A 13,283-nucleotide genomic window follows, 5' to 3' on the forward strand; every position below is an offset into this window, starting at 1 on the left:
AGAGAAGGCTGAGGTGGACTGTTAGGCTCTTGTGGGATGGGTCAGCACTCACGTGGGGTCAGCCAACCATCAAGGTCCTTAATTAGGTTGAATTGGTGTAAATGAGCTACATACTTCATCCAAGGGGACAAGGGATGGGAAAGGGGATAGGGGTCCTTTTCAAACTCCAGGGAAGCTTTAGGGATTTTGAGAGGGGAGATACAAAAAGACAACAAGTGATGAAAATGGAGTTTGGTGAAATATTTTCTGCTGGTAAGCTTTTTTTTTTTTTTTTTTTTAATTTTTTTTAAGTTTACCCTTTGTGCTCTTGAGTACATAGCTACAAAGTGTTACTGTTTTGAATTGGTCAGTGCTGTGAAGTTGGAGTTAAAGCCTTGTCAGTGTTTACATTTCAGTTGCATTTTAATCTGGGAATAAGAGTTTAAGTCTGCACTGGTTAAATCTAGCTGTTCTTAAATGCTGATTGACTCTGGGGCACCTGGATGGCTCAGTGGGTTAAAGCCTCTGCCTTCGGCTCAGGTCATGGTCTCAGGATCCTGGGATCCAGCTCCGCATCAGGCTCTCTACTCAGCAGGGAGCCTGCTTCCTCATCTCTGTCTGCTTGTGATCTCTGTCTGTCAAATAAATAAATAGGATCTTAAAAAAAAAAAAAAAAAGTTTAAAATGCTGACTCTGGTGTTCAGCTGTAATATGCTGTTGCTTTCAAAATTTTTTTGCCTCAAAATTCTTTTTTTAGTAAAAATATAAGGTAGAATTTCAAACTAACCCTTTAAAAGCTGACTTTGTTAAACAAACACACACACACAAGCTGACTGTGTGCTCTTTAAATTAACTTAAGGGCACCTTTGTCTTTCTAAAAAAAAAAAATATATATATATATATATGCACACACACACATAAATGTGTATATATATATAGTTACCAATGGTATTAAGTGTCCCATTTCAGAGAAATCGAATTTAATACTAAGATTGTGGGAAGGATGAACACAGCTAAATGAAATAATACAAATAACACATTTAGGACATGGACAGTTCAGGCATACGATGTGGAGTGCTGACTGAGGGCTCTGTCTTTGGTGTCCAACAGACCTGGGTTTGATTCCAGCTCTAGCCTCTTGAATGTGTGACCGTGGCATATTACTGAGCCTCTGTTGAGATTCAGTTTCTTCCTCTGCAGAATGGGAAAACAATGATCTATCTACCTTATTGGATTAGGAAGGATAACGCACATAACACACTTAGGCGGTGGCATATAGTAAACATGGAGTATATGGCAGTAATAATACTCAAATCATTGTGATTATCATTCATCCATTCCGAACATGTAGAAATAAGCAGCTTAATTATGTTTGAATTTTCTTCTTTGAACACGTGTTCATTCTTTTATTAGGAATTAAATTGTTTATTTCAATGAGTTTTACAAACCTAGTCTTTGATCTAAAATTTTCTACAGCAGAAAATAGTCAACCTAGAGTAAGCTGTCTTTAGCGAGTTCTGAGAAATAGTTGATGCTTGGATAACATTTTAATTTGAACTTATTCTGTATAGAATTCAGCAGAGACCAGTCTTCCTCCTCAGGGCACATTCAGCGCCCCCTCCCCATTTCCCACCTGGGATTAGAACGTTGGGAGACTTTTTTCCACCATAGGGCAGAATAGAGGGGAAGCAGGGAAAGGCTGTATATGCCCCACACCTACTTCCCAGAGTGAGAAAATATTACTGTAATAAATATAGAGGCCTGTCAAAGATATATTAAATCAGCTATGTAAATTCTGCAATGTAAATCATGGTTCTGCTTTTGCCAAAAATAAATACATAAATAAAAACCTACTCCTTTCATGTACAAATAATCTCTCAATAAATCATACCCCCAAATGTTTCTTTTAATCCTACAAGTCCACACCTGGCATCCACTTTTTACCCCAGAGAAGAGGTTAGAGAGCTGGGAAAACTTGGAATGCAGTCTTTAAACCATCGGATGGTTCATTTGCTTCACATTGTTGGTCTAATGCTACTTAGAGGAGGGAATGGAGGACCCCCTTTCAGGCTTCTCCAGGGCTTATCCCTGGAGGTGACCCTGTTCCATCCCCCAACAGCTGCACTGAACATATGGGGTCCTACTTTGAGGAACTGTGGTTTGTAGCAAAGACTGGTTCTCTGACATTAATCAAAGATTTATTTAAGAAAAAATTCAGCCTTGCCTAGATATAAGTTCTTTGTGTAAATCAAAGGCTTGGGATGGGGGGACAGATATGTGTGTTACTTTCCAGCACCTCTGTTCTAAGCTGAAGTGACAAATGGGATGCCTGGCTTAATTGCAAGGAGCAGCTAGCACAGTTGGTATTCAGTGATTCTGGAGAAGGAACACAGGCCTTTGTGTGGTATGGCTGGGGGATCTGAGGGGCTACCTGTGGCGGAGGAAGGAACAATGCTTACTCTTCCTTTTCCCTCTAGAAAGCAGAATCTTTATCCCCTAGAGAAAAACTGGCAATGAGACCAAAGGATATGAGTTCAACAGCTTATTAAGGGCATAACTCAAATAGATTTGATAGGATATGATCTCGGCTAAGTTTTTTCTTGGATTAAGCAATATGGTTATTCCCAGTTCAGTTCAGTCTTCATTTATACATTGATTATTGTTAACCCTTCTTGCTACTCTCCTTCTAAGAGAGAATCACTTGAGATAAAGTGATGTTTGGACTCAGTAAGCTTAGCAAGGACCGTGGGCGGTGAGAAGAAAAAAATACGTAGTAGGGGCACCCCTGTGGCTCAGTCGGTTGAGCGTTCCGCTCTTGGGTCTCAGCTTAGGTCTTGATCTCAGGGTTATGAGTTCAAGCCGCACCCTGGGCCCTTCAGAGGATCTGTATTTCTATTCTGTGGTAGAGATTATATGGCCTGTGATCGGTGCTACATTAAATAAAAAATACATAGTACAGAAAAGAAGTAATGGTCACGCGTGTAGATTATTGAGGATCCCAGTATAGTGGGGGATCCTGTGGAGCTGGGATGGTCATGGCAGAACCTGGGCGCAGAGTCAGGTCTCCACAGTGAGTCGCTGAGTTTGCTGGTGAGGTGGGCAGGGTTACATTTATTGTAAAGGGTCTTCTGCTTTTTGAACTTTCCAAAGTAGAATTGAACTGTGCTTAAATGTGTCTAAGAGTTTTGTTTGTGGTTGTTAAACTCAAGCTGTTAGGCTTGCAAAAAAATTTTTTAATGTTAAGGGAAAAATTTTATATTCTCATATTTTCAAACTGTTACTTAATATAAGTGAAGTCCTTGGGTTAGTGTATGTATTATTTAAATGCGAGGTGAAAAAGATTTCTCTCCCGGTATGAAACTGCTGAGCATTTGCTTTGATAGCAGTTGAGGGTGTGCTCACTTCCATCTCAGAACGAACCATTTAACTTCCTCAAAAGTCATGTGTGTGGCGAAGGGCACGGACTGTGGTTTCTTTCCATCGGTTAACAGGGAATTATCTGGTGTGAGTACAGTTTCAGACATTCTTCCTAGGTGGCTGCCGACAGTGAAACCACATGGAGCCCTAGGTTCAAGCTTTAGAAAAGTTACGTTCCTTGCTGCAAGGCCCAGGAAGCTCTCCAACTCCCACACCATTCTCACAGGGGTTAAATTTCACAAGGTTGGCCAGCGCAAAAGGCAGCATGCCTGGGAATCTTATCCAGATGTCTCAATGGAGCCATGGGCCACACTTAGAACGAGGTGAAGTCTGCCTTATTTGAGCATTGTGATGGAACTCCAACTTCGTTACACTCGAAGAATAATCTTCTTTCCTTCCCCAAGAGTCTCAATAAAATTATCAGCAACTTTCAATCAAATGTTATTCAGAATTTGAAAACCTTTTCAGAAGTCTAGTGATTTCTAAATGACTGTATCGTAAAATGATATTATCACCTAACTTCATGCAAGTTAATTTTGAGTCTCAGTAGATACGTTCCTTAAAAGGTGTGAGTACGTTAATCTCACATAAATTAGCCCGATTTAAGGTTGCACGGAGAGAATACTTTACTGAATAAAATCCCATTATTAATTGCATGTTGAAGGAGAGGGCTTTTTCTGTAGAATGAGCAAGTCTTTTTTTTTTTTTTTTTTAAAGATTTTATTTATTTGACAGAGTGACAACGAGAGAGGGAATACAAGCAGGTCGAGTGGGAGGGGGGAAGCAGGCTTCCCGCCGAGCCGGGAGGCCCACATCGGGCTCCATCCAGGGACTCTGGGATCATGGCCTGAGCTGAAGAAAGTCACTCAACAGACTGAGCCACCCAGGCGCCCTTTAAGGTGTAAATGAAAATGTGTCTATGAAAGTCGCTGAGGGGGATCTGTGTTTCTGTTCTGTGGTAGAGGTCATAGGGCCTGTGAATGGCGCCACGCTTCTTGCAGCTGGTGTTCTAATGCTCCCCGTCTTTGTCTCTCAGCAGTCTCTGGTCCCAGCCCACCCCATGGCCCCTCCCAGCCCCAGCACCACCAGCAGTAATAACAACAGCAGCAGCAGTAGCAACTCAGGATGGGACCAGCTGAGCAAAACGAACCTCTATATCCGAGGGCTGCCTCCCAACACCACAGACCAGGACCTGGTGAAGCTGTGTCAGCCGTAAGTAGCTACTCTCCTTAGTTGTTTTCAGCCAATAGATAGTTCTTTTATCCTTTATCGTAGTCTAAAGGGTTATCAGTTGCCGTACTACAGGCAGTTAGTGCACGTGTGAACTCTCATTGCCAACAGGATGAGAATGACGGTTCCACGTTTTCAGTCCTCGGACCCAGCATTAGTTAGCATCAACAGAATGCTTGTATGACAAAATAAATATGGGAACATCTTCTTGGCAGAATTTGACTGTATTGGCATAGAAGAGGTAAAACGAGAATTTTTGCAGAACTTAATGGCTGGATCCTTTTTAGGGGTACTCATTTTTTTTCTGCGGTCGTGCCTCTGGGGGCCAGTCTGTCCCATAATAAGAGAAACTTTGGCTGTTACCATTTGTCTGAAAGGTAGTTACCATCTGACTGTATCTCAGACGTGTGTAAGCCTCTTAATGTTAGCCGGGAAGTAATATTGTGTCTTCACTAGCGCCTACAGCTTTGTGGTCTGGTTTGTTAACCCCCACTCTTGGGGAATTCTAATTTCCAAAATTACTCTTTCTTTTCTCATCACCACCCTCTCTTGAGTCTTGTGAAGAAGTGTGTGCATGTGCGTAAGGTTCCAAAGTAAATATGCATTATATGCTAATGTTGAAAAACGGCATATAAATATGTTACTTGGCAAATGACGTTAACTCACCAAGTAAGAAAGCACTAATGTAAATCAAGGCGCCAGAAGCACTAACTGTACACGGCATGGACCATTGTGTAAAGATTAATCACTCTGAGCCCTAAAGGCCTCCACATCTAACAACAGCTTTTATGCATTCAAAGACAATAATGGCCCCTACAAAAAAAAAAAAAAAAAAAAAAAGTTTTACATAACCGTGGGAGAAGATGTCCACTCAAGAATGTTTCCTAGTCCCTCAAAAATATTCCCCTTTGCCAACATCTGATGAATGGCATCTTCTTTCTGTTGTCCTGGGTAAAAATACAGATTTGTTACTTATATTTTAGGAAAAAGAATGTTTGAGAACTTGGGCAGTATTTCCAAATTGGAACTGAAAGGAACATCTGGCCTTCCATAAGGAGGTGGTGGTGGTTTTCCTTTGTTTTGTTTGTAGAGGGAAGGGTGGGGTGGTGGGTGGTGTTCTTTAGGGTCCGGAGAGTTCTTCTAAGGCCACTGCTCTTAGCACTCTCCCTGTGCCTTTCCTGGGTTCCCCTTTTGATCAGCCTTCTCAGACATTTTTTTTTTTAAGATTTTGTAATTTATTTATTTGACAGATGGAAATCACAAGTAGGCAGATTAGCAGGCAGAGAGAGAGGAGGAAGCAGGCTCCCCGCTGAGCAGAGAGACTGATGCGGGGCTCAATCCCAGGACTCTGGGATCATGACCTGAGCCGAAGGGAGAGCCACTGAGCCACCCAGGCGCCCCAGCCTTCTCAGACTTTGACCAAAGCTCTTTGCCGTCAGGCAGTCGGGTGCTAGGGACTACAGCCGAAAGCAAGTCTAGCCCTCGGGGTTTGTCACGCATGGCCAGAGGCAGAGGGAACTGGGCCAGCTGTGCCCTGCCTGCTCTCTTGCAGCTGTTCAAGACCACAAATAGGCCTTCTGCTATCTTGTCTGCTGCTGGTCTTGACTGGCGTCTTCTTATGCCTTTGCAACATAATTACAGGTAGATAGAGCGCCATAAAGTCTAAGGAGCTAAAAATAAAACCGTAGGACACACAAGAGTGAAACTAATCCTCAAGTTCTTGAGGTATAAGAGAAAGGAGAGAGGATTTCAAAAGACAAAGAGTCCCTCAGCTGGTTTTGAAGCATGTAGGTGAGTTTTAACATCAAGGAGAACAGAGTTCAGTAACCATAAAATAATAAGAGTAATGCCATGTTCCAGGTAAAGTAAATGTGAACTTGAAAAGTGAAACCGATAACTTTTATTATTGAGTAAAATCATATTCCAAAGGAAATCAAAGAGCATTTCATCACTTTTCCTAGAAAATTTACCCCTTTTTTGGTTCTCGGTCTCTTGAACGTATGTGGATTATCTTAATATGTTTCAGTCTGTTTGCTGTTATCAATAGCAGCGATAAACATTTGGCATCATCACTTTCCTAGTGTCGGCAAAACCCCAGGTTTGATACTCAGTTCCAAAGGTGTTGTTCCTGATCTGCGTTATGTAGAGGGGGGACCACAGCCATATCTGTTGAAAGCTTCATTCCATTTATCACAGAGCCTCTAATAAGTACCAATTTTGACTTGCTGGAATTTTGTGTCTTAGAATATAGAGAGAGGGAGAGAAAAAAGGGCATTCCTGTTCTGGGCTTAATTGTTTCCAATAAAGACTACTAGTTGGTGATATGTACGTGACTCATCCTATGGGAAAAGTGACTCATCCTACAGCCTAAAAAACCCAGTGGACATAATTAGAGATTTTTTAGAAAAGTCTGTATCAAAATTTCTCAGAAAAGATAGGTGTAAATTCAGAAATCTAAAAAAGAAAAAAAATGTTTTCGAATTACAAATTTAGCGCTGTAATTTCAAATCGACCCAGTGGGATGAATGGCAGGAGGAGCAACAATGGAAACAGATAACTTGGCCACCCACCCCCCTGGGGGGGTCTTGGTTATTTCAGAGGCTTGTCCAAAAGAAAGATGGGAAAAGATTCCTGAGAATGTTTGTAGTAGTGACCTAGTTCCATACAAACAGTGCATGAGTCTAAGGCAAGAATGATAAAAGGGTTGTGAAAACTGGAGAGGAAAGCAGAAAATATTTTTAAAAAGCTATGTTTGGAGTTGAATATTCACATGCTGTGTTAGAAGAAATGGTGGTGAGTGAGAAAGCATCCTCACCCCAAGTCAGATGGAGACTCCTGACCATGGAAGTACAGATCACCGTGGTTAAGGTCACAGGACAAGGCTCCGGCTGGAGGGACCAGTTGCGTTCCTGGGTACCCACAGAAGCTAGGCTGGTCAAGAACCAGGTGGAGATGGGATAGTGGCTGCAGTGGTAAGCTGATAGGGGTTGAAAGTAGATGCATTCTCTAGGAGGATTTAATGAGAAAAGTGGACCAGCTCTGGGAAACTTCTGAACTGTGGTGGATGTGTGTAGGTAATGAGGTTGGAGCCTCATGACTGTTGGAGGCTGCTGCAACTTGGCTTCTGTTCCTGCTCAGAAAGTCCATCAGCACAGCTACCAGCAAGTTTAGGGAATGGAATGATCTGGGTAACAGGAAGTATTGATCTGTTACCCCAGGACCTCAGACAGTCTGAATTCTCTCCCTTCTCTAATATCCAGCCAAACAGATGACTTTGCTTGACTTTGGTACCATTTTATTTCTCTCTTTCAAACTTCTCAGGTGAATTTGCTGGACAGATGAGCCGAGTGCTCTTGTTGTTGCCACTTCCTTTGTCACCTTAACCCTTGGCATTTTGCCTTCAGGTTCTCACCTGAAACTGCGCTGGCATCTTCCATCCATCTTACCTTATTTGGTCCTTAACGTTGTTGATAATGTTTCTGACGTGTTATGCGGAAGTGGGACGTACAGCAGTCTTTTCTCTGGCTCTTTCCTACTCTTACCCATTCTCCTCAACTCTTTGCTCTTTGGATTCCAGTTCTGGGCTCCTTCTTCTATAGCCTCATTTTCCTGTAAGACTCTTCTCTACTGTCCCCATTTTCTAGACATTTCCCAGTCTCCTTTTATCACCTCAAATTCAACACAGCCGTCTTCCTCTCCAGACGATGGTGTTTCTAAATTTAACTCTCACCTCACCTTAAAGCTTTGGAGCAGTGGTTGAGTATTTCCTGTCACCCCCTTAGTCCCCAGGTCCTGCAGATTCTGTGGCCTTTCTTCTTCTTCTCACTGCCAGAAAAATTGAATGTTTTCTCCCTTCATCCCCACATTGTGACAAGTGAGAACAATTTGCTCCCGCAGCTGCCTCACCCAGGCGCCTCCCCATTCCCCTCTTGATTCTTCAAGGCCAGTGCAAAGGCCAAACTCATCCTGCGTCCTCCATGCTTGGACCACACTAAATTCTCCTAGTTTCCTTTTCTGTGTCACTGCCTCACAATCAGCATCTTATTTTCATACAGTTCTGCTCTCCAGGTGCTTGTTCCACTGTCCCGCAGTGTGTCTCTGATGGTATATAATGCTAGCTGTGCATCATCTTTTTTGTTTTAAGGCTATTTCTTTAAGTGAACTTTGCAGCCAGTGTGGGACTTGAACTCATGACGCTGAGATCCAGAGTCCCATGCTTTACTGACTGAGCCAGCCAGGCACCTCCATGTTTCGTTTTCATAGATTTCTTACCTACTTTATGAGATCACGATGGTCAGCATGGTAAATGTTTGGCACCCTAGACTTACCAACCACAGTGGTAGGTAAGGCTCCTTGCCTCCTAATTCTTAGGAGCCTGTGAAATGGGTCAAAGAAGGTTTAAATCATGAAGTTGTGATTAGGATTAAATCAAGTTATTTGAGGAATGGAGCTGGTCTGCTGCCTAGAACACAGTCGTCATTGAACAAATATTAGTCTCCTTTGTGCCCGTGTCTTTGCTTCTCAAAACCCTAACGACTACAGTAAACTTAAATTATATGTAATCCTACATTTAAAACTATGGGAATGGGGGGACAAGATTCTGATTCTGAAAGCTGGGAAAGCCAGGGAAGTGGGTTATGTTAACATAGCTACATAACTGTCCACCATCTTCTTGAGGCTTTTTTCTTGCACTTGGAAAAGACTGGTTTCAGCTTCATGATTGATTTTTTTTTTGTCATAATAATGAGTATAGCATGTAAATTTTCCATTGTGTCCAAATTGTCCTTTCTGAAGATTTAAAAGCAATATTTGGATGTAAGGTTTGGTTCATCGTTTTTCCTGGTTTGCAGTAGGAGCAGATATGTGTCTCTGTTGGCTGTGGCAAAGTAGCTTAGAGGTTACTATGGTATTGAAATCTCACGCAAAAGTCTAGATGAATCAGTGTATTCAACAACTTATTTTGAAGCAGAGAGAGTCTACTGATATTAAAACAAAAGAAGGTATTTCTGCTCCTCTTACCTTCTATTTCCTTTCTCTCATTCCCAAACCAATTTTGGTCAACCATTTTTTGTTCTTTCATTCAATAGATACCTAATTCATTTCAAAGTGCAATAAAACATGATTTCAGTGTAAATGTGAAATTAAATCTAGCTTACAGTATTTTAACCTGTTACTAATTAAAAGGAAATGTTTTTTGAATGTCATTCATTTCCCTGGTTGTAATACCCAATACATTTCATTTCCTGTCCTTTGTTTTCTGTTTTCTGCAAGTCTGCCTTATTCTTTTGAATATAATACAACTCTTAAAAAAAGGCAAAACAGAAAAACAATATGGTCAGCAGAGGTAGACTTAAACAATCAAACCTAATGAGGACAGAATAAAGTAAATATTTTAATCAGTACAGTGTTCTGTGAGAAGTCAGAGGAAGACTTTGTTAACCTTGACGCCAAGGCACTGGGGTCGCTCTCAGTAGGAGAGGGCGTCTCGACTTTGAAGGGCTGGAACGATTTCTCACAGGGTGAAAATAATAGTGTCCTCCAGGCCTCAGAAAGTACCCACGTGGCAGGACAGTGCCTGGCTGTTTAAGAAAGCGCACCGAACCATTCTTGGTAGATAGTTGTCGTTGAGCAGTTATTAGTTAGCAAGGCTTCTGGTGACCAGGGTGAAGAATGTGGTTATGGGGCAAAGTGGGGCTGGAGGTAGAGGTTGGGGGCATAGCATTAGCACCTTGCATAATAAGCTGAAATGTTTGGATTTTTTTCTTCAGTTGCAGAGGAGTTAGCGCTTATAGTGGAAGAGAAGCGTAATCCGATGTTTGTTTATTTTTCTTTCTCTCTCAGAATGATAATTCTACCCAAAGTAGGAAGGTTGGGTTGGAGGAGACTCTCATAGGTGAGAGCAGATGGAACCCTGAGCTAGGACAGGGATAGAAAGTAGGAAGAGGAGAAGGTGCTGAGGCTGCACGAGGGTGTCTTGGAGATAGAACGTCGGGACTTGAGCATGATTAAAAATGACTGTAAGGTTTTAGCTCTAATTAAAGGGAAAACTTGAGTTGCATTAACTCAGAGAGAAAGCACCGGAAAAGAAATTAGGGCAACTATCAGGAAAATGGACAATTTGAAATAATTATATTCTTTCTCTGTATATCTTTATTTATCTCTCGAACTCGAAAATTTCTTTTAGAAATCTATTTGCCGAAAGTTGTTTTTCCTCAGGTGCCAGGGTGGATCAGCTGATTAAGTGATTGCCTTTGGCGCTCAGGTCATGATCTGGGAGTCCGAGGATCGAGTCCTGTATCAGGCTCCCCACTCAGTGGGGAGTCTGCTTCTACTCTGACCCTCCCCTCTCTTGTGCTCTCTTATCTTCTCTCTCAAATAAATAATAATAATATAAAAAATAAAATCTTAAAAGTTGTTTTCCCTCTACAAATGAAATAAAATGATCATCCCTATAATCCAAAATGATTAGACTCTTTCAGTAAGATGAAAGGTTCTAGTAAGATGAATATTAAAAATGTTTACTCAATTATGAGGTTACCTTCAGTGTTTACTCTGAAAGTAACAGTGAGCCTGCTCGATCCAATATCCTGAAATCCCAGGTAAATAGGAAATCTTCTACAGTTTATGGAAATTATAACATGAGAAGGATAAAAGTTCAAAACAGTGATCCTGTGGTGAAGAAATATCATCCTACCCGAGAGAGAACTGGTTCTCACTTCCATATTGAAGAGAAATTATAGAGCTAGGTGATCCAAGGTCATTCAGGTATTTCCAGATGACTCAGTCCCAGAAGTCTGAACATACCCTGAGATATTGCATTTTTTAAGAAAAGAAACACACACACACTCTCTATCTCCCTCTCTCTTCATGAACTCTATACCGTGTATTCAGATAGCTATACAGACATGAAAGACACAAACCAAAGGCTTTATTGCCTACATGAGGCATCATCCCAAAGTCAGGACTATGAGTTTTACTCACCTGACGCTCTTGGTGTAGGGTTAAATTAGAAGCTGATACAAGGAAGTGATCTCTCCTTAAGTTATAATTCACTCTTCAAGTGTTGTTTTCCAGGCAAGTTGTAGTCGTCTCTTACTGATGGTGTTGGTGGTTGATTGTGTTTTATTTTACTCACACACACACCAAATAATGAAAGACCAACAAACCATTTTTTTCTTTGACTATTGACTATCTCAGACCATCGACTATCTCAGATAATTGAGCCGTGGACATGTTGAGCTCTGTTGTATTCCAAACCCATCTGAATTTTTAGGTTTTTTAAAAATTGTATTTTATAAGACTACTGAAAACTCTATCTAGCAAATTTTCATATCTTAGATTCCTTTTAAAGTCAGGGAAAGAGAAAGTTAAGTCGACAAACACAGAGTGCAGAAAGATAGTTGTTCTCTCATTAAGTGTGTCTCTTAAAAAGTGGTACTTTTCGGGGCATCTGGGTGGCTCAGTGGGTTAAAGCCTCTGCCTTCTGCTCAGGTCATGATCCCAGGGTCCTGGGATTGAGCCCCGCATTGGGCTCTCTGCTCATTGGGGAGCCTGCTTCCTCCTCTCTCTCTCTGCCTGCCTCTCCACCTACTTGTGGTCTCTGCCTGTCAAATAAATAAAATCTTTAAGAAAAAAAATAGTACTTTTCTTTATTGACTGATGTACTTAAAAAAAAATCAGGGCGCCTCAGTGGCTCAGTGGGTAAAGTCCTCTGCCTTCAGCTCAGGTCATGATCCCAGGCTTCTGGGATCAAGCCCTGCATCAGGATCTCTGCTCAGCAGGGAGCCTGCTTCCTCCTCTCTCTCTCTCTCTGCCTGCTTCTCTGCCTGCTTGTGATCTTTGTCTGTCAAATAAATAAATAAAATCTTAAAAAAAAAATCTTTCCAAAAAGTGAAATTGAGTTATAATGAGTTTTGTAGAGTTAATCATGGAAAATGCGTGCCACTTTTGTTTTTATTACTATTCTATAGCTTCTTGCCCATGTACAGATATCATTTATCTTATGAATAACAGGATTTCTTTTAATAAGGTTTTAAATGTTTTTGTTCTATAAAGCAGCTAATTTTTAGCTTCTTGAGAGTTTTTTCTTGATCTAGAAGATTCTTAAAATACTAATACGAATAGTTTCTGGGACTTGGTTTATTTCCTGTTATTGCTAGTGTAGTAGGATGTCACATAATAGATAACTCACTGAGGGTTTAGGCAAAGGAACTTGGGCATTTTGGTGAAAAGTGTGTTCTAAGATGTGAAGTTTTCAGACTTTGTCTCTTCCGTTTAAAAAGGCAGCCCATTGGTGAGTGCTGATTCACAGACCTGTACCCCTGGGGATAAAAACACATGTTTCTAAAAAATAAAAAATTTTAAAAAAATAAAAAATAAAAATAAAAATAAAAAGGCAGCCCAATCTTCTGGGTAACAAATATTGTATTACTAATTGTAATTAAGTCTCTCTTAATGGACAACATTCCAGTAAGGTTCTATACTCAAAGAGCAAAACATAATGTATTGGAGACTAAGCCAGAATTCATATTTGTGATTTTTTTCTGAAAACGAGTCAAAACAGATTTGTGATTTTAAGACCAACAGTATATTTAACTTCATCTTTTTCTTACTCATTCATCTCTTGACTGTGCCATAAAGAACCATTTTCTTGTTCA

General features: G+C 41.0%; 1 protein-coding gene across 11 annotated transcripts in view; it reads left to right on the forward strand.

Moving 5' to 3' along the window:
- The window catches only part of RBMS1 (RNA binding motif single stranded interacting protein 1), a 209,697-nt gene that overhangs the window by 114,484 nt on the left and 81,930 nt on the right, over positions 1 to 13,283 (forward strand). For 7 of the 11 annotated variants that reach the window (XM_059167194.1, XM_059167200.1, XM_059167197.1 and 4 more), the window contains exon 2: positions 4,433 to 4,608. In XM_059167194.1, the coding sequence (XP_059023177.1) occupies positions 4,433 to 4,608 (176 nt within the window). The remainder of the gene's footprint in view (positions 1 to 4,432; positions 4,609 to 13,283) is intronic. The other 4 variants (XM_059167195.1, XM_059167204.1, XM_059167198.1 and 1 more) reach the window with 1 other exon arrangement.

The sequence above is a fragment of the Mustela lutreola genome, chromosome 3 (genome assembly GCF_030435805.1).
Source record: "Mustela lutreola isolate mMusLut2 chromosome 3, mMusLut2.pri, whole genome shotgun sequence".
NCBI lineage: Eukaryota > Metazoa > Chordata > Mammalia > Carnivora > Mustelidae > Mustela > Mustela lutreola.